Consider the following 22,395-nt stretch of genomic DNA (forward strand, 5'->3'; position numbering starts at 1 on the left):
TCATGAAACTAGAAAGCTTCTGTAAGCAAAGAACACTGCCAATAGGACAACACAGCAGCCTACAGAATGAGAAAAGATCTCATCAACCCCACATCTGACAGAGGGCTATCTCCAAAATATATAAAGAACTTAAGAAACTAGATATCAAAAAACAAATAAACAAATAATCCAATTAAAAAATGGGATACACACCTAAACAGAGAATTCTCAGCAGAAGAATCTCAAATGGCAGAGAAACACTTAAAAAATGTTCAACATCCTTAGCCATCAGGGAAATCCAAATCAAAATGACTCCGAGATTGCATCTTACACCTGCCAGAATGGCTAAGATCAACAATACAAATGACAGCTTATGCAGGAAAAGATGTGGAGCAAGGGGAACACTCCTCCATTGCTGTATGGAATGCAAATTTGTAAAGTCACTTTGGAAATCAATATGGTAGTTTATCAGAAAATTGGGAATCAATCTACCTCAAGACGCAGTTATAACACCCTAGGGAATGTACCCAAAGAATGTTCAATTATACCACCTGGACACTTGCTCAACTATGTTCATAGCAGCTTTATTTATAATAGCCAGAACCTAGAAACATCCCAAAGCACTTTCTTAAAGAGTGTTTCAGCGTTGAGCAGAGGTAGCCATTCAGGTCTGTCTCCAATTGAAAGAAAAGTGGTCTACAGAAAGGGTACTGAAGAGGGTCCTCTGGGCCTGTGGCACAGCGAACCCTAGAGTGGGTGGGTAGGAGGGTTTATCCACTTTTCTGGTTTGAAGCGGTGCTCCTTCTGGAGACACTCAGTGTCCTCCTTGGTCTCCAAACACTTCTTCAATCTGAGAATTGAATGGATTCTCCTTTCCCAGGACATGAGGCCACTGGAGCTGTATCTTCTTCCAGACACGATCTGCCAGCAGCAGTGAGGCCACCTGCAAGAGAGCCGGAGGAGGGAGAAGAGAGACTCAATAGTGAGGAACTGACCAGCAGGCTTGGGATGCGGCTCAGTTGGCTGAGTGCTTGCCTTGCACACAGAAGCCCAAGGTTTACTCCAAGTGCCTTATAACAGAGCACTGGGACACGTGCCTAATCCCACCACTTAAGAGGTAGAAGCAGGAGGATCAGAAGCTCAAGTTCATCCTTGGGCTTGTGTGTTTGAGGCCAACCCAGTATACACGAAACCTTGTCAAACAACAATGAAACTGACTGTCAAGATTTAGCGCTCTCTCTCTCTCTCTCTCTCTCTCTCTTTCTCTCTCTCTCTGTGTCTTAAATCTTTTATCACTGTTAATATTATCTGAGAGAAACACTTTAAAAGAGGAAGGATTTCTTTTGCCTGTGGCCTGTAGACAGAGCATGAAACAAGAGTATGGTAGAGGGAAGCTGTTCACCTTACGGCAGCCAGGAAGTCAAGAGGAGACTGGCAGGGGCCAGTGACAAGCTCTTTCTTAAAAGCCCACTGTCAGGGACTCCCTTGCTTCAGCCAGGTTCTGTCTCCTGAAGTTTACTTCACCTCTCATAATCACACCATGAGTTGGGGAATCTAGAGTTTAACACTAGAGTCTGGGGGATATTTCATGTTCAAAACTCAGCATCGTCTATGGTGGGAAGATCTGAGGACCATTCCTGCATTTCCGGCTTCCATCTCTGTGTATTTGATCTCTTCCCTTGAAGTGGGTAGGGCCTATCACTTTGTCCTTAGCAATATGGTGATGATGAGCGGCAGTCACTTCAGTGACTGTGTCTCCTTATATAGAACTTTATCTTGCCAGGCTGATGATGTAAGAAGCTGTGAGCTGATGTTAGCCTCCAGCTAAGGTCCAGCAGAAGCTGGGTGGGTCCTCAGTCCAATGCTGAATCTATCAACCCAGGTGAGTATGGTGCTGTTTTCCCCAGTTTTGCCACTGGATGACCCCAGAGCCTGGGTAACACACTTGATTTTAGTTTCGTGACACCTTAAAAACAGGACCGAATTAAGCTATGATCATCAAAAACTGCAAAGTAACACACACACACACACACACACACACACACACACACACACACACAGAGTTTTAAGTTCCTGAGTTTGTGACTTGGAAATATAGAACAAGTATATATTCTCAAAAACCCACTCCTGCACTCCAGTAGACAGCTAGCAACTATTCTTTAAGGTGGCCTAAGGCCTGGATGCTGATAAATAGAGGAAGCCTCCGCTGGAGGAACTCCTGACCTAGCAGCCCAGGAGCCAGATATGTGGAATGACTCCACACCTGGAGGGCTGTGAGGGGAAACTGCAAACCAGAAGGGGAGGAAATACCAACTCTGCCTGGATAGGAAAGGACAGGCCCTCTTGGGAGAAGCTTAGCTTTCAAGGGTAGGTTCTGGATGTTTCTCAAGGAAGCTGTACATATGGCGGAGGCCATGGTGTGTACAGATGGCACTTGGCAATTGGGAAGAAAACGGTGTGGTCAGGGAGCTCCTGGCATCCAGAAGATGAGAGTGGGCAGGTAGATCGCTGGGGTTTGGATCCTGGAAAAGACATGGAATGTGGATTGCTTGGCTGGAACAAGAGACGGCTCGTGTCCGGCACAGCAGGCCGAGCCCTGGCTCCTCCGCCAAATGCCGCTTTCTTGGCTTCTGCAGCTTTATGCTAGATTCGCTTTGTCCCGAGTGGTAGTAGGGTCGTCTTGGTTGTCCAGTCCTCTGCCCGTCTCCATGTGCCCTGGATGAGGAGGCTTTTCCTCAGCAGATGATACATTTAGCAAATGGGCCTGGCTGATCCTCAGTGCCAAACGGCTCTATCTCAGCAGTAATTTTTAATGCTGAAATTAAGAGAACTGTGATTGCTGAGAGTCTGAGAGGGGACACACTCTGGAACAGGAGGGGCACTGTCTTCAAGGACAGTTCACCATGCCAGTTGACAGTGCTGTGGGACACTGGGTAGCTTTCCGGAACTCTGCGGGCCAAATTGCTCAATATGTAGGACAGAGCCAATGATCAAAAGCTCTTTCTGGGTCTAAGCTGTGTGTAACACTTTAGTAATTGTTAGAAAAAAGCAGAACAGACGGAGCCATTGCATTAATCAGCCCCAGAATTTGTATGTATTTCAGAGCCTTCTGAAGTGGACCTAAAAAATATCCATCCAATTAGACTTTTACTTTCAGGTATTGGGGCTCAAACTCAATACCAACTTGTGCATGCCAAACAAACACTGTATCATGTGCCCACCCCCAGCCATGCGTCGAATTAGGCATGTGATCATTTTGTTTCTTATTGATTTTTTTAGTAAGCATATATACTGGGGTTCCTTATGACATTCTCATATCATTGTACTTCACATATTCATCATATCACTCACACTCCCTTCTCCATGAACAGACACCCTTCTGTTTGATCACACACACACACACACACACACACACACACACACACACACATGCACACACGCATCACACCACCCTTAAATCTGGGGTCTGTATATGAATGAGAACACATGATGTTTGTCTTTTTTTTCCCTTTTCTGATCTTCTTTTGTCCCCCCCATTAGGCTTTATCCTCTCCCATGCAGCCCCCTATTCTATTTTCATCATATACATATATATTTAAATCTAAATTATGCAAATGAGAGAAAAAGTAATATTTTTCCTCGTGTCTTTCACACGTATCTCCCTTAACACGATGGTCTCCAGTCACACCCACTTTTCTGCAGATGATGTGATTTTATTCTCCTTTATGGTTGAACAAAACTCCATTGAGTACCAGATCGCATTTTCTCCATCTGTTCTTGTGTGGCATCTAGGCGGCCTCCATACACTGGCCATTGTGAAGGACTCGGCAGGAAACACGAATGTGCAAGTGTCTCTGCGGTGTGCTGACTTAGAAGTCTTCAGGTGTACTCCGAGAGTGCTACAGCTGAATCACAGGGTAGTTTCAGCTCTGTGAAGAGCCTCCATATTGATTTCCTCAGTGGCTACACTAGTTTATGTTCCCATAAGTATGTGATTTTGATAGTATCCATACATCATACTACATAAAACATGTACATATACTGTATGCACACAGCCCACACATCATCTGTCCACACACCCCACATCCACCCACACACCACACACATTCTTCTTTGTACTTAAAAGCAGGAGCAAGGCTCGGGATGACTATCAGGCTGGGGGAAACTATCTCTCACACAAGGCACAACCTGTCTTTGAAGACAGAGGCCTGGCCTTCTGGCTACTTTTCCTGACATTCTTCAATAAAGGACGCTGCTTCCAGGTCCGTGGAAAACTCCTGGCATGCTTTTTAGAGTTTCAACTTGACACATCTAAGTGGTCTTTTTAATGACTATGAGGTTAACAAGGCCTTTGTGGGCATTTATTTCCCTAATGTTAATAAGGGAAGAGATAGGGGTGGAGGCACGAAACGGGAAAAGGAAAATGGAAATGAAAGAGCTCAGATTCGAGCTTGTGGTGACAGGTTTCGAAGTAATGAATTGGCTGCCACTCTAACGGAGATAAATGTATTCATGAGTGTACAGTGCTGAAATGCTGTGTCTACAGTGAGACTGGCATGCCAGTGTGTTACAGGGAGGGAACAATCTACTATACTCATTCATTCATCGTTCATTCGATTCTCTCCATTGAGTGTTCTCTGCAGGCTTCTCCTCTACCCATTGTCTGTTGCCACTCCCATGATGCACCACACCGGGAGACACATAGTTGCCTTTCACTCCCTTTATTCTGAAAAGCCAGTTGTTTCTCAAGCACAGTGTGAGTCCTGTGTTTGTTTCTATTCATAGTTCAAAATATTAAGCCAGTATCTAGACATTCCAGGACAGAAAATTTAACAAACAGAAAAACAGAATAAAAAATGATCTGTAATTAGAATGGAGGCATCCTTTCCTAACACTGGGTATAGGTCTTTTTAGAGCACACACAACACACACACACACACACACACACACACACACACACACAATAGTGTATTCATCCATACTTATAGTATTTTAAAATATGTTTTATCCTAAAGTGTAAGCATAACCTATAAAGTGAACTCTTTTTGGTAAACAGTCCCAAGAGTATGTCAGAGGCACAGAGCTATGTTATTCCCATATACTTACTTGGCTCTCCATTTTCACATTTCCATGTTGGTTTATCTCATTGTAAATATAGTTTTACATTGCTGTCTTTACAAATGCAGTGTATTCCATCAGACTGCATTTATCTTACAGATGGAAACTTTTTTTTTTGAAACACGGTTTTTCTGTGTAACCATGGCTGTCCTGGCACTCGCTCTGTAGATCAGGCTGGCCTCAAACTCACAGAGATCTGCCTGCCTCTGCCTCCCGAGTGCTAGGATTAAAGATGTCAGCCACCATCGCCGGACTAGATGGAAACTTGAATACATATTTTCCTAGTGTTTGAGAGAGTCTCCTCATGTCAACACACACCCCCCAGTGCAGGAGAATACCTAGGCTGTTGACTCACTCACTGCCACATTGAACACATGCATGGAATGAAATAGCCAATAGAAGATGACAGAGTGGGGCAGTGACCTGGGATCTCTGGGTTAACAGTAGGTCTCCCATGTTTTTTTTTTGTTTTTTTGTTTTTTTTTTTTAAACTTTTCAGAGCCACTTCCTTGCTCAAATGTTGTAGTTACGTTTGTCGCTGAGAGAAGCGAGTTAAGGCCCCAAGGCTTCGTGTTGCCCATATTTTAGTGGATTTCAGTCCATTATGGCAAGTGCAGCTGCTGGCGCCACTTCATCTGTGTCGGTGGGGGCTTGTGGCATGACCTGTGTGCATCTTAGTGGGTCAAATCTCGGTGGATCAGGAAACAGAGACAGATGTAACCGTCAATGTGACCTATTCCTAAGTGACTTTTTCCTGCTAGCTAGGGATAGTCCAGAAGGTTGCACAGCCTCCACAAACAGCACTGTGGCCCAAGGACAAACTCTCTACAAACATGGGCCTGTGGAGAGCATTTCCTGTGTAAGTCGTAACATGCATATAAACACCTGCGGTTCATAGCACAGTGAAGCCAGAAGCGGTTTCTGAATTCAAGTCAGCTTCCTCCTGTAAAAACGATGTTTGATTTAATTGCTTGATGATCTGGAGTTGTGCCAACTACTTGGTGATCACTGCTGGGAATTATGAGGATTGGGAAAAATCTATATTGACCCCAGGAGATACTGGGGCTCTCGAATGAAATTGCTCTGATTAAGAACTCACTTTACCTTCTTCTGTGCTTTCTCAGTCTGATGTTAAAAACAGAAAATACAATTAGTTTAAAGGTTTGCAAGGGCATCTTGCTTTCCTCCCCCCGCCCCGCTCCCAGAACAAACTTTTGAACTGGAGCTTACCTCTTCATAGGATTTAGACGATGAACATTAGACCTCACAGAGCAGTATGCATATGATGCTGTCATTTCCTTTTACAGCTAGCAACTCCTCATGCATTTGTTATGAAGGAAAAGGCTTTAGGACAGAAATCCTAAGAGTGTATCTTTCAAAATAAGTCTCCATCACTGAGTGTGTCTTCTGAAAGAACATCTTCTCTGGGCTTATACACAAACAACCCACAGGATGAACCATGGAAATAACAGGAGACACACAGTGTTACAGCTTCTCATTCTGCACCAGAAAAATCCCGATATATGCTACAGTTGAGAACTACTGCTTCTGAGGCTTGTTGTGCATATATACTGAATGTGTAGTTTTTAAAGGCTGATAGTGGTGGCTTTGATTGGATTTTATTATCAGCTCAGTAAATGACCCATTTCAGCCATAAGGAGTCAAGTAAAGTAGTAAAAATGGAAGATTCCACAAAAATCTCATGCTTTTTAGGCAACTATAGGGTTAGACTGAAGTTATGAGCAGTAAGGACACCATTTCTCTGACTCGTTGCCTCTGTGTTATTGAAAGGTCTTGGCTGTACAGAGGCTAGTCATCCGCTCAGCGGGCACTGCTGCATGTATACAGCCGTATGTATGTATGTATCTCTGTATCTGGCTCATTCTCCAAAGGAAAGCATGTCTGAAGGAGCTGTACTGCTCTGTCAGGTGTGACCAATGCTTCTGTCATCCAGAAGCCCAAATGTTGCTAAAACCATAATATCTCCAGATCCACTGAAAATTCTTTGTTCTACCTTAAAATTGTCGTAGAAGAGTCCACAAAGCAAGGACTTAACTCTCCATTGTCTTACGTAAGATTCTGGCAGAGTCTCTTTCAGATTTTACTTGCAAGCCCTGATCACACACTGGGGTGAGGAGGGCAGTGAGGAGGTGAATTTCTGGCCAATGCTACCTAGAGCTTGCAAATGTCTCCTCCCTCAGACGACAAGCTTCAAACTAAGCCATGCTTCCAGGGCCAACTGTATGGCTACTGACAGGAGTCCTCCTCAGGAGATGCCCGCCTCTCAAGCAAACACATCTGTGTGTAGCCCTCCTCCCAAAGTTGACTAAGAAACACCAGGAGGGCAGAATACCAGCAGCGGCCCTGGCTGGGGAGTATCTGGACGCCTCCCACGCTTCCTCTCCGTAGCCTATTATTGTTGTTGCTTTTTTGTTTTCTACTTTTTTTTTGTTATAAAATCAAGAAACTTCTAGTGAAATAACCATAGAAGAAAATACTAAGCAAAACAAAAATACTTTTCTCTAATATTTTAAAAAGAGCAAATACAATTCAGAGCGAGACTAGACAGATTTCATTGAAAACTTAAAATGGCTTGATGCCTTTGAAGTTGAACTGCTGCTAAATTTAATGCAGACTTTACCAGACCAATGCTGAAAATCTGCCCCTCTAGTGTTTTCTCCGCAGTCAGAGTGCTCCTCAGAGTCCTGCAGAGAAGACTGTGGCCGGGAGCCCTCTGCTGCAGGAGGAGGACATTGCTCTCTTCCCCAGCCCTCCTCACCTGCTCCAAAACACAATCTCTCAGACCTGGTCATGTGTGGACAAAACTGACTTTAAAACTAAAAACATAGTGGCTGTGTAAAATATACTTAAGCACTTACATTTAAGAAGGAATTTAGGTTCAGCTCCAGGCTCTCTGTAGTGAATGAGTGTTTGTTAGTCAGTGCACACAGTGAACTAGACACACGGCATTTGCTGGTTTGCCCACGAGACCAGCCTGAGGGGACTGCTTGGGAAGTTGGTTCACAGGCCCACGGTTTCCTTCTGCACCTCTCAGTCTGCATAGTTGTCATGTGGGACCATAAGTCTTCCCAGGGCTTTTGTGTCTTGTGAGCTTACAAAGTTGAAGCCAAAGGAGATCTGGAGACTGCTCAGCTCTTAAATACACCCATTGGCTCTGTGTTGTGTGTCTCTGGCAGTGGACAGGTTCAGTGTTGAAGAGGAGTGAAGGGCTTGATTCATGGAAACTCCCTTGCTTGTAACATTTTTTTTTCTCAGTTGGATAGAGACAATTTGTCTTCAGAACGAAATAATTGCATCCCTGTGTCCTGCTCATGTGTTCACAGGCCTCCTACTTCTTTAACATGGTGCTCTGTAGAGTCAGGTGTTGCCTGCGAGTCTGAAGAGAAGGTTTTGAGTAATTGCCCGATGGTGATAGGGAAGGGCATTGATTTGCAGGGACTGTGGTGTGGATGAGGCTGCCAAGGCTAGAAGCACCAAAGATGTTGACACATGGCTGAGGAGGACCTGAGGGTAACTGGATCTGGTGAATTCCTGTGGCTCTTTCAAGGCCTCCATTTCCTCTTGTCTGACTTTGGGCCCAGTGATGTTTTAAGTGACTCTTCAGATACTGAAACTTTAGAGACTCAAGCAGATGTTTCACAAGGCTGAGCTATGTTATGTCCGTAGGCCATGAATTAGGGCCTTGGGTTGACTTCATTTCTTTCTATTTTTTCCAGTTACCTTCACCTAAGAATTGTCCATACTGACACTGCAGATATAGTTGTAGATACTGACATAGATATAGATGTACATATGGTGAGGACATCAAATCCAGGACTTCAACCATTCCTGAAAGGCTCTGTACTGCCAAGCTACAGCCCAGTCCTGTTATGGTTATCTTTTAGGAATATAAGTCTGATTTCTGGCTTGGAAACATCCATTGGCCTCATTCCTCATGTAAAAAGAAGAAACCCATGCAGGCTTCCTGGGATCTGCTTCGAATCTCCTCTTCTTTCCTCTCCACCTCACTCACATCTCTCTGTCCAAGCTGCACTGAAGCATGTGGACCCCTCCAGCACTCTTAGCTTTCTCTCATCTTCAGATCTTTGCTTGTGCTGCTTCCTGTGCTCAGAACACTTCTGCAGCTCTTCCTGCCTCTTCATTCCCTTTGTGATCCGTGGTCTTAGTTATGCTGTTGCATCCTGCAGACATCCTTTCCTACCATCATCTTCTGCCATCTTCCCATCTCATCCCCCATGACATCATTTTTGCTTGCACACTTAGAGACAGGTACCACATGGTATTTAATCATTTGCTCATCTCTCCCCTGATGTATGCTATAATCTTAAACCACAAAAGTGGTTTTCTGTTCATTTTTGAGTTCTGACAGTTGGGTAGGCACTCAACACATACCATTGGAGGCAAGTTGCCAATCTGGACTTTTCAGCTCAATATGTATGATAGATAGGTGGGTTTGAGCATGGCATCCCACTGCTGCCCACTTTAGACATGGCTATGCCATGTTCACTCACTTATCACTCACTCATGCATGTGGAACAAACCCTATAGGAATCATATTAAGACTATGGAACATATCAGCGTTAGGACTCTGAATTCAGTAACCAATTGTATGTAAAGCATATGGAGACCAGGATAGTCTCTCAATTTGGTAGACTTTGCACTCTAAAATTATTTTAAGAGTCAGACACGGGCAGGCTGATATTTGATAGAGCAAACAAGTATGTTCTGAGGGACAAAATGAAGCTCTCTTTGAGCGTTAAGAATCTTCTTTGTGTTTGGTCTTAGGTGACACCATAGCTGACCACCTTTTCATATCCCCATCCTCTATAGAACCAGAATGCTGTTGTGCCAAGAGGAGCTCAAGAACTTCTACCTCCGTGGGAGGAAGTGTCCCACTTGTCTTTAGTTCTAACTAGATAGGCAGCTGTGGCCGGAAGAAACGTTTGACCCGGAAGCCTAGGGAACACAAGGAGCACCTCTTCTAAAAAAGAGGGTGAAGCTTCACATGATTCCAAACAAACAAACAAACGAATAAACAAACAAACAAACAAACAAACAACAAAGGCACCATTCTTGTGGCACCAGATCCAAATTACCAGTTTCTGGCCAACAATTCTCTGAACAACTCATTTATTGAACGTACAGAAATTCAGTATTCTGAGTGCATTACTAAGATTTTTTAAAAATTGGTTATTTTAAACAGGGAGGTGGATATTTATTCTTCTCTTTCAAGGTTACCATGCATTGAGGTCTTCATTGCTCTTCATGCATTAGGCATGCCTTTCTTTTTCCTTTCCTTTTGAGGTAAGTTTTCACCATGCCCATGGACAACTGCTGAGCCCAGGGCTGGGGATGATGAATTTCATTCAAGTTCTCAAGGGGATATCTGGCCCTTCCTGCACTCAGCCAGGGGGTGGGGCCTTACCATTGCCATGCCTTGCTGACCAAAGCTGGGTCAGAGTGCCTATGGTGACAGAGGACTGCCTGAGGCAAATGGCCATCCTACCCTGTGGGGAACCAGCTTTCAGGACTTTCAGATGTCACAAGAACTCCCCCATGCTTTCTTCTCTTTTTAAAATAGAAATGTCACAAGCAAGTCAAGTGCGTGGGACGGATAAAAGTAGAGCTTCTGTGGCTGAAGGCAGGATAATGGGAGGGGAGTGGGGACAAACTTCACTAAGTCCCAGCCCTCAGCTCCCATGAGTCCTGAAGGAGCCAGAGCACAGCCCCTCCCTTCCTAGCGCTGCTTGGACTCCGAGAGGAGGAATGGCTGTTACTGCAGGACATTGCTAAAGCATTGTTCTTTCTAGAGAGAGCCATTTTTGCACACATCTCACTTTCAGGATCCTTGCAGTTATTACTGTTTTAAGTACGATACATTTCATTTTTTTGAGAATTTCATACATGTATAGAATGTATTTTGATCATATCCTGCATTATTTTTTTCTAGGCATTACTTTTCTTTTTATGGAAAGCATGGCTGATGCCTCTTTTCTCATTGGCCACTAGAGAACCCTGAGCAGGTTTTGTAGGTCTCCGGGGACAGTTCCTCAGGATTGCCCTCCACATATTTTATGAACTGTAGAAACCACATCAGAGAGCCTGGTAAATTTTGTACCTTATTTTGCTTTCTCTCTGATTTTTCACATTATTTTACTGAATGTTCTGTGTTACCTATGTGTGCACACTATCTAAAAATCCTTCTGGGAATAGACTAGGATAAAAACCAACACACGAATGTGTATATTCTAGAAAACCAAGCAGATAGCCTCAGCAGCCACCGTGTGGCAGCGCTTACCTCGTTGGGGTGGAATCCATCCACGGGTTCAATCAGCTGCCACGGCTGGCCACCTCTTCTCTGCCACTCCTTTATGACTAAAGAACACACAATTGGAGGTTACAGTTAAGACTCAGGATGGCAAGGACAAGGAGCTCATGTGACGTCATCCAGTCTCCCCTGCTCTTTTCTTTAATTCTTCTGTGTGGAGAATTTGCCTGCATGCCTATCAATCTGCTGTCTGTGTACTTGGTGTCCATGGAGACTAGAAGAGGGCATCAGATCCCTGGGTTGCAAATGGTGCCGAGTTGCCATGTGGGTGCTGGGAATTGAACCCTGGTCTTCTGGAAGGGCAACCAGTGCTTTTAACCACTGAGCCATCTTTTCAGGCCCCTAGCTCTTATTTTATCTCATCATGGCTTCCCTGAGCTGTTGCCTTGGGCTGGGAGTTTTCTGAATAACAATGATCTACCCATTGTGTGATTTTTTTTTTTTTCTAAGTTAGAAAAAGCATGTGTGAAAGTGCTGGGTGAATGTGGCTTGTGTGGCAGGGAGGGCAGGGGAAATGAAGTGAGAGCTAAAATGTTAGAATGTGCAGCAGCAGTTTAGGTCCATCTGATCTTTTCCTCACGTGGTGGGACAGGCCTTTCTGCAGAAGTGAAGATGACATTTTGCTAATATCTCTTTTCACGTGCTGCCATGTGCAGACACTGCCTACGTATGTCAAGCAGTCACCTCGAACAATCATACTGCGTGTCAGAAATATAATTGCATACAATTATCTCAACACTGCATTTAGAGAGAGCATGGCTACAGAGAAAATATTATGAGCCCCAAAGTGATGAAAAGTAATAAAACTGTCCTTCAACCGGGATAAGAGACTATGCATGTCAGTTCCTCTAAGGCAGCGGTGCAATTAATTCTATGTTGTAATATCACAAAGCCAATAAGAATTTCTCACAGAAATTGCAGTCCCTAGAGAGCTTGCAGAGAGAACCATCTGAGACTTCTGCTGCTGGCAGAACACCTCACTTTCCTGGAATTCGTCGAAACCTGCAGTGTAGCTACGATTCCAATTGTGCTTTTCAGTCCTTTCTCCAGGTCTCCCAACCTCAAGGCCAGAGGCCTGTGTCCTTTCCTTCTCCTTCCCCAGGGAAGGATGGAGACACTGTCTGGGAAGTCGCTGGCATGAGACTGAATCAATCCTCTGTTGCTTTTGTAATTACTGCAGAGATGCCAGCCTCTCCTACTGTCCAACCCTTGTCTCTGAGGTGGCAAATAATGTTCCCCCTGTCAGAGTTCAGGGGGGAAGTGTCATGCTGATGTTCCCCTTAGCTTATTCCTGATCAGTGTGATACTAGGTGGCTCTTTTTCTTTTCTCTTTGTTTTAGAGGCAGGGTCTTATATAGCTTGGGTTGGTCTCATTCTTGCTAGGTCTCCAAGGACGGCCTCGAACTCCTGGCCCTCCTGCCCCTACATCCAGAACACTAGTGTTACAGGTGTGTACCAGCACACCCAGCTCCTCTGACTCTTTTATAGTGCTCTCCTGGGTTGTATTGGTAGTTGTTAGAAGCTGCTAGTGGTAAGCAGTGTTTGCACTTCTTGTAAGACTCTAAATGAGTCATCTGCTGTGCCATTGTGTCATGGAGTGTTCCCCATCCAGAACCTCAAATTGCTTCATGCAGATAGGGGAGGGTTCTTCTCCCTCCCACCCCCCAGGACTGGTGTGGATTTGTCCTTTTAATGGAAAGCTAAGAGCTTCGCTGATAAGGAAGCCACACTCACTGTTATGAAGAAAGCCCAGGCGGTTCTTCTACACAAGATTGCCCCCCTCAACCGTTTGCTTCCTACATTTGGCTGCAGTATCCTGTGGAAGGAGTGGCTCCAGGAAGCTGCCCTCTCGACCTTTCTAGTTGCCTGTTCTGCCATTTTTGGGGGACACAACCTTGGAATCAGGCTTTCTGTTTTAGGTTCAATTCCAACTGCTCTAAATTCCTTTGTGTGTCATGCTGAGGCTCCTGTGGGCTCCAGGTCCCCTTCCCAACCACAGGATTGGCTCGGCCTGCTCAGGGATGCTCAAGCCCATGCCTCCCTCTGCCTGCTCATCTGCTGTGCAATCCATTCAGGCACGCTTCAGGCTCTTCACTTTCCTCTTGTCCAGGAGAAGATGAGCCAGTTTTCTCTCCTTTCCTGGGACTTGCTTTTCATTTTCTAGCTTTATGTTAATTGTCTATCAAACCCACCTCCAGTCTGAATATTCAACAAGTTACTTGTAATGAAGAGCCAGGAATTTGAGGAGTTTCTGTAAATGCAGAGCCAAGGTCACCCCTATGTACCCTTGGGTGCTCTTTATATTTCTGTGGTACCCATCTCCTCTAACACAGAAATTGACAAGGATGGGGTGGGATAGGGATTCCACTTAGAACAGACATCAGCCTCTAGACCTTAAGACCTCAGAGGTGACACTGCTCCCATTCCCTATGTACCTTTCATTTTACTCATGTTGCTGTGACTTCCTTTAGACCCAGTTCACTTTCTGCTGTGCAGATGTTTACAGAAGAAAGAATAAAGACGATTCCCAACAGGATAGTGGATAGACTGATGTTGGGGTCATTCTCAAGTTCATACACTGGGAGACTAACACTGCTGTAACTGATGGTGGTAACAAATGGAGCCTTTGGGACCTAGCAAGATCATGAAGTAGAGCCCTCATGGATGGAATTAGTGCCTTAATAAAAGGGGGTCCCAGAAAGCTTTGCCATGTGACAGTCTAAAACCCTAGTAGAGGGCTGTCACCAAAACCCAACTATGTAAGCACCATGATGTTGGATTTATCTAGGACTGAATAAATAAAACTCTGTTGTTTCTGGGCCACTCAGGCTATGGTACTTTAATATAGTAGCCCAAGATGACTAATAGATGGTCAGAAATCCCTAGGTAGTGTTCATAAGACCAGGCTGATAACGGATCTCAATCAAGACCTCAAATACAGCATTGCAAGAGATGGATAAGGAAAGTTACAAGTCAGAGGCCTTTGATATTAAGCAGATACATAATGAGTTGCAGACTTGACCCAGATCTCCATGGCTTCGCTTGTGTGCTGGGGAAGGAAGCCTCACAAAGGACCTTTTGACTCTCTGTATTTGCAGAGACGATTGAGTGGCAAGTTCAGCCAAGATGCACTCCTCCACCCACTACTACATACAATTGGTATATACTAGTGAAAACACTTGACACAGAATGACACCATGTAACTAAAACTAATGAGACTAATTTTAGTGCAGTTTGTAAACCACCTCTGAAAATAAAGTCAACAGCTGACATACGAATCCTTCATATCTCCTTTTTAATAAGTGTTATTATTGAGTAATTCATGTATAATAAATCATACGTATTTCCAGTGAAAACAAAAACAACAAAATTTGTGCCTTCAGTGGTCAGAAGAAAATCCGTTAAAGTATTGCAGTGATTGGGAGGTGAGGACATTTCACAGTGGAAGGTAAGCGTGAGTTTGTTAAAAATGGTTTAGTCAAGCTAGAGCTCCTTGAGGGAGCCATCGCTGGGATTCCTGCATTACAGAGGTCAGAGTCGCTTATGCAGGAGTTTCTTCCAGCGTGATTCACCTTTGACTCCATGGATTAAAGTTGTTCTAAAATATTTTCACTCTAATTTGAATTTTATGTGCATCAGTAACTGCCAAACTAAAATCTGTGGCCCTCAGAGGAATGGGGGAGATTATGATGTATCTCTTCACAGAACAGACATAAAATTCAATCAGCAGAATTGGTGAGCATTTTCAAAATTAAAAGAAATGGTCATTTCCTCTTATTCCCTTTGGAGGCTATGCAATCCTACCCTTGTGGGAATTATGAAAGGGAAACACAGCAGTGGAGTATACAGCAAAGGAGGGGGATATTTACTTGCTAAGTTTTGCCATGAAGCATGGATGTGTTGTAGGGAGGAAGGGGCTGTTTCTTCTTGAGGTGTGGCAGTGAGGGTACTGGAGCCCAGTGCCCCTCTATATAGGACAGGGGCTTTAGCACTGAGTTGCTACCCAGCCAGGGGCTTCTTCCCATTACCACCATACTCAGACAATTCTAAATGCTATCAATAATAATAATCTATTCCTCCCTGTTGGGAAGCTTATCTATGCTTCCAAACTATCTCAACTCTGCATCATAGTAGACTACCCTGGCAGAATCCAACCTTCAGAATAGCTGGTTTGCCATATGAAATAATAGTTAATATTAAAAAAAACATGACACAGAGTTACCAAGTATACAATACACAGGGAAAACATTTTTTCTCACACAATTATTGTGCTTTCAAAGGTACTGGTTACCACGTAGAAGTAGCCATCAGGACTAAAAATTTAAGGGTGGGTAACTCACAGGCAAGACTCCAGGTTTTATTTGTACCTTGACTATTACCAGATGGAATGATTCTTTGTGGCAGTTTTAGGAGAAGATTCTATGTTTTCAGGAGAAAGGCAACAGCAGACATGGCATTTATTTTTTCCTCAAGAAGGAGGCACAATCAAAGACAACGTGGCAGATTCGTTTTTACCGTTTGTTCTTGTGTGTGTTTATGGATGGGCATCTACATGTTCGTATGTGTGTGAATGCGTAGGTGTGCAGACATGTGTGTGTGTGTGTGTGTGTGTGTGTGTGTGTGTGTGTGTGCGTGTGTGTACGCTAGAGGTAGATGGTGAGCTTTTTCCTCAGTTGCTTGATACATTAGTTTTTGAGACAAGATTTCTCACTGAACCTGGAGCTCATCAATTTGTCTGGCAAAAAAGCTTCAGGGATCTGCTCAATGGTGGGATTACAGACACGTGCCACTGTACTCCATTTCTATGTGGGTGCTGGGGATCTGAACTCAGCTCCTCATGCTTGTGTGGCAGGCACTTTACCAACACAGCTGTCTCCCCAGGACCTTCTATTTGTGTTTTGGAAGAACTGAATTAAGCTTCTTGAATGATCATGGAACATCTGTTGGGATTTGGTGCATACTATATTTTCTTTATCTGTAAGTCAGGAAAATTCCACTCACGGACATCTTTTCAAAGAGCCATAGTAGCAGTGGAGAAAGATTTATAGGGCATGTGGTAGCTCTTGCTGTGATGAATAGCAAAACTAGCAGATATTTAAAATAGAAATTTGCATTCTGATCAGCACCGTGAGGTCACTGGCTGCTTTTGCAGATGTGCGGAGGAGGGAATGAGAGCCTGAGTTTACTACAGTTGGGCTGTCTTGGAAGCCAAGGGCAGCAGGAGGTATGTTAAACTGTCAATGTGAAAATGGCCTTATCAGTCAAGACACACTGGGGAGGTGGGGTAGAGAGGAAAAGGATGTCACATGCTCAAGTTGACATGTCTTGGAGGCAAATTTTCTACTTCTGCTTGGGTCACAAGCAGTTGGAGGATGAGTCAGCAAAAGGCAAAGGACAGAATCATCACCTTTCAGGGCTGGACTCAGGCTGTCAGAGTGGAGAGCAAATAGGTTTTGTGCCTACCTTCAAGTGACAGGGATGCTCAGCTATGATTTACTCTGTCACAAGGATATGAAATTGTGAATTTCAGTGTGATGAAAAAGGAGGACACGTGTGGTGTGGCAGTCAGCTCTAATACGGTGTGGAAACTAGGGCGGTTTTCACAGGACTCCAGACTGCAAATTTAATAAATGCCTCTACTGGCTTTTTATTTCTGATGAAAGGAGACCTGGGTGATAATGGGCTGCATTTATACCGTATCTTCCTCGGGGAACTTGGGGAAATAGTTCTTCAGGTATGAATGATGATGAGAAGTGCTTGTACTAGGAGAGAGAATACTTATGTGGAAGAAAATAGGGGGCGCTTTACACATACGTGGTGGTGAAGAGCCGGTGGATGGTGCCAGCTAATGGTTATCCAGTCCTTGCGATTTTACATCCTGTGATCTGTGTCCGAACTGAGATAAGAACGTGCTTATAAATTCTGGGCTCTTTCTCTAATAGAGAGTTATAAGCACTAGGGACATATTTCCAGGGTAATATGCTGCCATGATTTCTAAGATGGGAGGTTACCCCCAGAGATGGATCTGAAGTGAATGATCATTCTACCTACTATGATAAATGCTAGGATTTCAAGCTTAAAATTTCTTAACTTGGCCACAAGTCAAGATATTATAATAGTCCCTGAAAGGGAGATACAAATTCTGGCCCTTTCAGAAGTAGACATGGTACTATATAGCCATTAAGTGTTATATGAGGCATTCATCCAGAAAGGTCCCAGAATACCATCCTCTGCCTCCACTCTCCTTTTATTATGTCCATGTGTCTTCCCTACTTGGGTGCTCAATAACTTCAGATGGACAAGAGGAAGCTGGCAAAACTGGATATTCACACTTGCTTTTAAAAAAATGGTAGAGGAATTATGAAACAGGAAATTTCTCTCATTGTTGATAGGAATTTCCAAGCAAAGGACTTAATAGATGTGGAAGATGGTTGGTGGAGGAGACAATTTTCTTCAGTGGTGTAACCGTTGGTAAGGTGCATATGTTCCTGTAAACAAATTGCCACACAAGCACCCTGTAAATAACCCCGATGAAACTCACTGCGCCCTGCATAGACACAGAGACATGAAAGTCAAGGGGGGCCTAGCTGGGAAGTGGAAGAGTATTAATGGGTGTGAGAAGAGGACAAGAGATGGTAGCAGGAGGTGAATATGATTGAAATATATTACATGCATGTTCAAAATGTCATGATGAAACCATTATTATGTATAATTAATATATGCCAATAAAAACACTTAAAAAGGAATATCCACTTGGAGGTTTGGAACTAGAGAGGTTAGAGATACCCAGTGAATTGCCTGCAGCACCGGAGATAATGAATGACAGTTGTAGAAATCATTCTGGACAATAAAAAATGTCCCACATGGATGTTAGACATTATTAGATTTTTAATAACTTTACTCGCATTCAAGGTTGGAAATGATCAAAGATCACTCGGTGGTGCATTTGTTTACATCAAGAATTCATTAATAAGTCTTTAACTCTGCATTTTAATGAGAGGTTATTTATCAAAAATGTCTCTCCCCATGAGAGAGATGTGTGTCATATAGGCAGGAAATCTAGTAAAGACTGATCAATCTTGTTGAAAGGATGTTCAGAGCTGAAGTACTACAGCCTGCAATGCAAACCATGTCAGCTAATGTAATATTCAGTAATTCATGATGGCCATCTGCTCCATTCCAGATGCCTGGGCTGGGGGGCTAGGGTTGAGGACAGAGATGAGAAATCTTCCCTCTGTTGCACATACTGAAGCATTTCATTAGCATCATCTCAGCTGGCAGTCAGTCAACAGGGCCTTTTCTCATGCAGAAAAATCGCTCAACAATGAAAATGAATCTTGAGTGGGTTACAAACAATAACTAGTTTTTTTTTGAGAGTCAAGATGTAAAGGATAACTCAGTGGCTCCAGTCAGCAAGCCTGAGTTTGTGTGGCCACTTGTCAGTGACTCCCATGTTTAGACAGAATGCCATAAAAGAAGAAATATTCTTTCCAGAGAGTTGGGACACGGTTTACTTTTCAAAGGACCTTTTGTTGCCTCTCCCTAAGAGATTCTGCTTAGTTTCCGATCCAGGCTTACTCTAGGTAGTCCAGGACGCTATGGCAGGAGCCATGGCCTCACTTTCCCTTCTGTCCACACAATAGCAAGGCATTGCTAACTTGGCAAGAACTATCAGTGATCCCGTTTGATTAGAGGCTTCCAGCCCCAACTCTCCCTAACTGGCCACTGGTCCTGCTGATTCAGAGACTCCAGAATGATGGTGAAGTGAGAAGGTGGCATTGGTCCTCAGCCTGTCAGCTAGCACCTCGTGCTTTATCGTTTTTCCATGCTGAGAGTCATCTTGTCAGCTAGGTAGGGGTGACCCTGCCTAGTCTGTTCCACGTCCTGTGTAACACAGCCCCACACTACAGCTGCTGTGCGTGCCTATTGTCAAGACAAAAAACAAGCGACTTACTTTCGTGGAAGGCAAAATCCATGTAGAAAAGCTGGAAGTTTGTGAACGTCTCGGTGGTTGCAATTTTTTTCAGTGTATTGGAGAGTTGCTCTGCTCTCTGAATATAAGGGAAACAGAGAATTCCGTGAAATCTCAACTTTGACTTTCATGAGACAATTCAGCTAGAAAAAGAAATTGATCTTCCACACACCATTCCACTTTCCTATCTCCAAGCCATCAGCAGAAAACAGCTCTGCACATTAAAGTGTATTCATGTGCAAATGACCAATGGACATACAGAAAATGTTACTATTCATTAGGAGTCAAAGCAGTGTAAATTAAAGCAATAACATTCTACTTTTCCTGCATGAATTTGACGAAGATGAGCTGAACAACCTTGATAATATTGAATGTCAGGGTGAATGAACAAAAATGTAGGTTAGTTTCATGGTTCTAGACAGCAGCTTGGCCATACAGATTAAATCTTTAACATGACCAATATATCTTACAGGGGCTTGTATATAGGAAATAGAGATGCCACAAAACACACAACTTGTTATTCATCACGGTGAAACACTGGAAACAACCATGTGTCCAACTGCACAAAAGGATGGAATAAATCCTGCCACATTCATATGTTGGAGAAACAATTTATGGACACTGGAATTTCTATGAGTATTCTCAATCTAGTAGGCAAAATGCAAGATACCTATGGAATTGAAAATAGACACTCACATACTGATACATGGATGATTTTTTTCTGTGCATGCACATGTGCACACATGTGTGTAGATATGTATTCAGATGTGTGTACATGTGTATAGATGCCAGAGGCAAGATTAGACATTACTGCTTAGGATCCATCTACCTTGGTATTGGAGACAAGGACTCTCATTGGCCTGGACTTGCTCATTTGGTTAGGTTGTCTGGCTAGTGAAGCCCAGGGATGCTCCTGACTCTACCTCCCTAGCACTGAGGTTACAACTGTGCCACTGCTTCCGCTTCCTCACTTGGGTGCTGGGGACTGAACTCAGGTCCTTATGATTATGTCACAAGCACTTCACTGACTATTTGAGCTATCTCCCCAGCCTGAGTGTGTGTGTGTGTGTGTGTGTGTGTGTGTGTGTGAGCCATACACAGGCATTGAGGTCAGAGAAGAATGTTGAGTGGCTTACTCTGTCACTTTCTGCCTTATTACCCATGACACAGCCTCTCTTATTGAACCTGGAGCTAGGCTGCCAGCCAGCCCCAGAGGTGATCTTGTCTCTGTTCCCTTCAGTACTGTAGTTACAGCCATGTGTGCAGCCATGCCCAGCTTCTTACGTATGTGCTGGTGATTGAACTCAGGCTCTCAAATTTGTGCAGCAAAGGCTCTTAGCTGTCAATTCATCTTCCTGGCCCCAAAAGTTGTAGCTCAGCCCTCAAATGTGTTATCTCCTTGCCTCTCTGCCTCTTCAGCATAACCTCCCAGTGCACACCATCATGACTGACTATAGCCCAATTTTCATTGCTGTAGTTCTTAGTAGATTTTCACACATTTCATGTTTTCAAAATTGAAATATATATTTTCAATTTTTTATCTTACTGTGTATTTTTTAATTTGCAAGTTCTCTACAATAAAGTTTTATTAACAAAATATGCAGGTGGTGGGTCATGCCTGCAATCGCAGTACTTGAAAAATTGAGGCAAGAAAGAAAATTTCTGTGTTTTCAAAGCAAGCCTAGGCCACATAGGCTTGTCTTAAAAATAAACAACAAAAACTAAGTTTCATTAATTTTTATAAAGATAATTTACAACCTATGAACAAAGTATAAGATATTTTGCTTGGGAAACGGATTCTTTTAGACATGTGAGGTGATCCTCTCTGAGCACACAATCACACATAAGGCTTATCTTCCTCAGCTCCCCAGTTCACTGCCTCAGATCATTTTACAAACTGTGTGTGTATATGTGTTCATGCATGAGAAACATGTGAACCCCTGGAGAAGGGTGGAGGCAGACAGGACACGCAAATCCTTTTTCCTTCTCTGGCTCCCTGATCATGTGATTTTGTTATTTGCAGGTTGGTGACCATTATGCTGTAGAATCCCATCCTGAGGGAAAGTCTGTAGCAAACAAGGGACAGAGAGCTCAACAGCTCTACCTGTGAAGTGAGAGTCCGGAGGGTCTTGTTGGAAGACATCCAGCCATTACAGGGACTGACCTGAAGGAAGATAAAGAGCACTCCAATTAAAGAGAAATAGACACAGTAAGAGGTGTGTGTACACATGTGCTTGCATATGTGTGCATTCGAGTGTGTGTGTGTGTGTGTGTGTGTGTGTGTGTGTGTGTGTGTATGATGAGGTCATGGAGCAGGTCTCTGGGCTTACCTGGAGGCAGCTCAGGAAGGAGAAGAAGCGTGCATAGGTTACGTCTTTATTTAGCTGGCCTAGAAAACACAGAGGTCTGATATGTCATATGGAATCAGATGGCAATGCTCAGAGACATTTGTAGATAATCCTACCTCCCTTTCAGATGATGGCATTTATCCTGAGTTGATTTGTCAGTCAGCATAGCCTTGAGGAATGCCTGTATTTTACTTCTGTCTGAGCCCAGGTTAGGAAGGGGCCTTAAGGAGTCTATGCCCAAGTGCTTTTAGTCTTGGGGAGGACAGGACTGGAGCGCTGGCCTGATCTAATGTCCAGAGGAAGATAGAGTCTCCTACAGCTTTAAATGGACCACAGTGACTTGAAAAAGCACATCACCAGGCAGCACCTTCTCCTTGGTAATGCCATGAAATTCCAAGTTTCCGTGAGGCTCAGAGAGTCCCATTCAAGATGGGAATTGACTAAATCCTTCTTTCTGGGCTTATGAAACACTTAGGTCTGAGCCAGTTGTTCCGTGCTGAGGAACTGGCATGCAGAATGTCTGAAATTCTGTACCAAAGTCCTTCAAATATGGCAGCGGTGGCCCCATCACACTTGGGCGGGATGGGGATGCCAGCGGATTTTTGTCTCTCTTGATGACAATGGATTAA

The 22,395-nt window shown here is 43.8% G+C and overlaps 1 protein-coding gene across 1 annotated transcript in view; it reads right to left on the reverse strand.

The window, feature by feature from the left end:
• Window positions 1-542: 542 nt before the first annotated feature.
• The window catches only part of Aoah (acyloxyacyl hydrolase), a 209,211-nt gene continuing 187,358 nt past the window's right edge, over window positions 543-22,395 (reverse strand). Inside the window, exons 17-21 of the mRNA XM_059262392.1 lie at window positions 21,749-21,807; window positions 21,523-21,582; window positions 19,401-19,497; window positions 11,417-11,493; window positions 543-922 (exon numbers count right to left, since the gene is read on the reverse strand). Coding sequence (XP_059118375.1) covers window positions 794-922; window positions 11,417-11,493; window positions 19,401-19,497; window positions 21,523-21,582; window positions 21,749-21,807 — 422 coding nt within the window. The 3' untranslated portion in view covers window positions 543-793. The remainder of the gene's footprint in view (window positions 923-11,416; window positions 11,494-19,400; window positions 19,498-21,522; window positions 21,583-21,748; window positions 21,808-22,395) is intronic.

This window comes from Peromyscus eremicus, chromosome 5, assembly GCF_949786415.1.
Source record: "Peromyscus eremicus chromosome 5, PerEre_H2_v1, whole genome shotgun sequence".
In the NCBI taxonomy this organism is placed as follows: Eukaryota; Metazoa; Chordata; class Mammalia; order Rodentia; family Cricetidae; genus Peromyscus; species Peromyscus eremicus.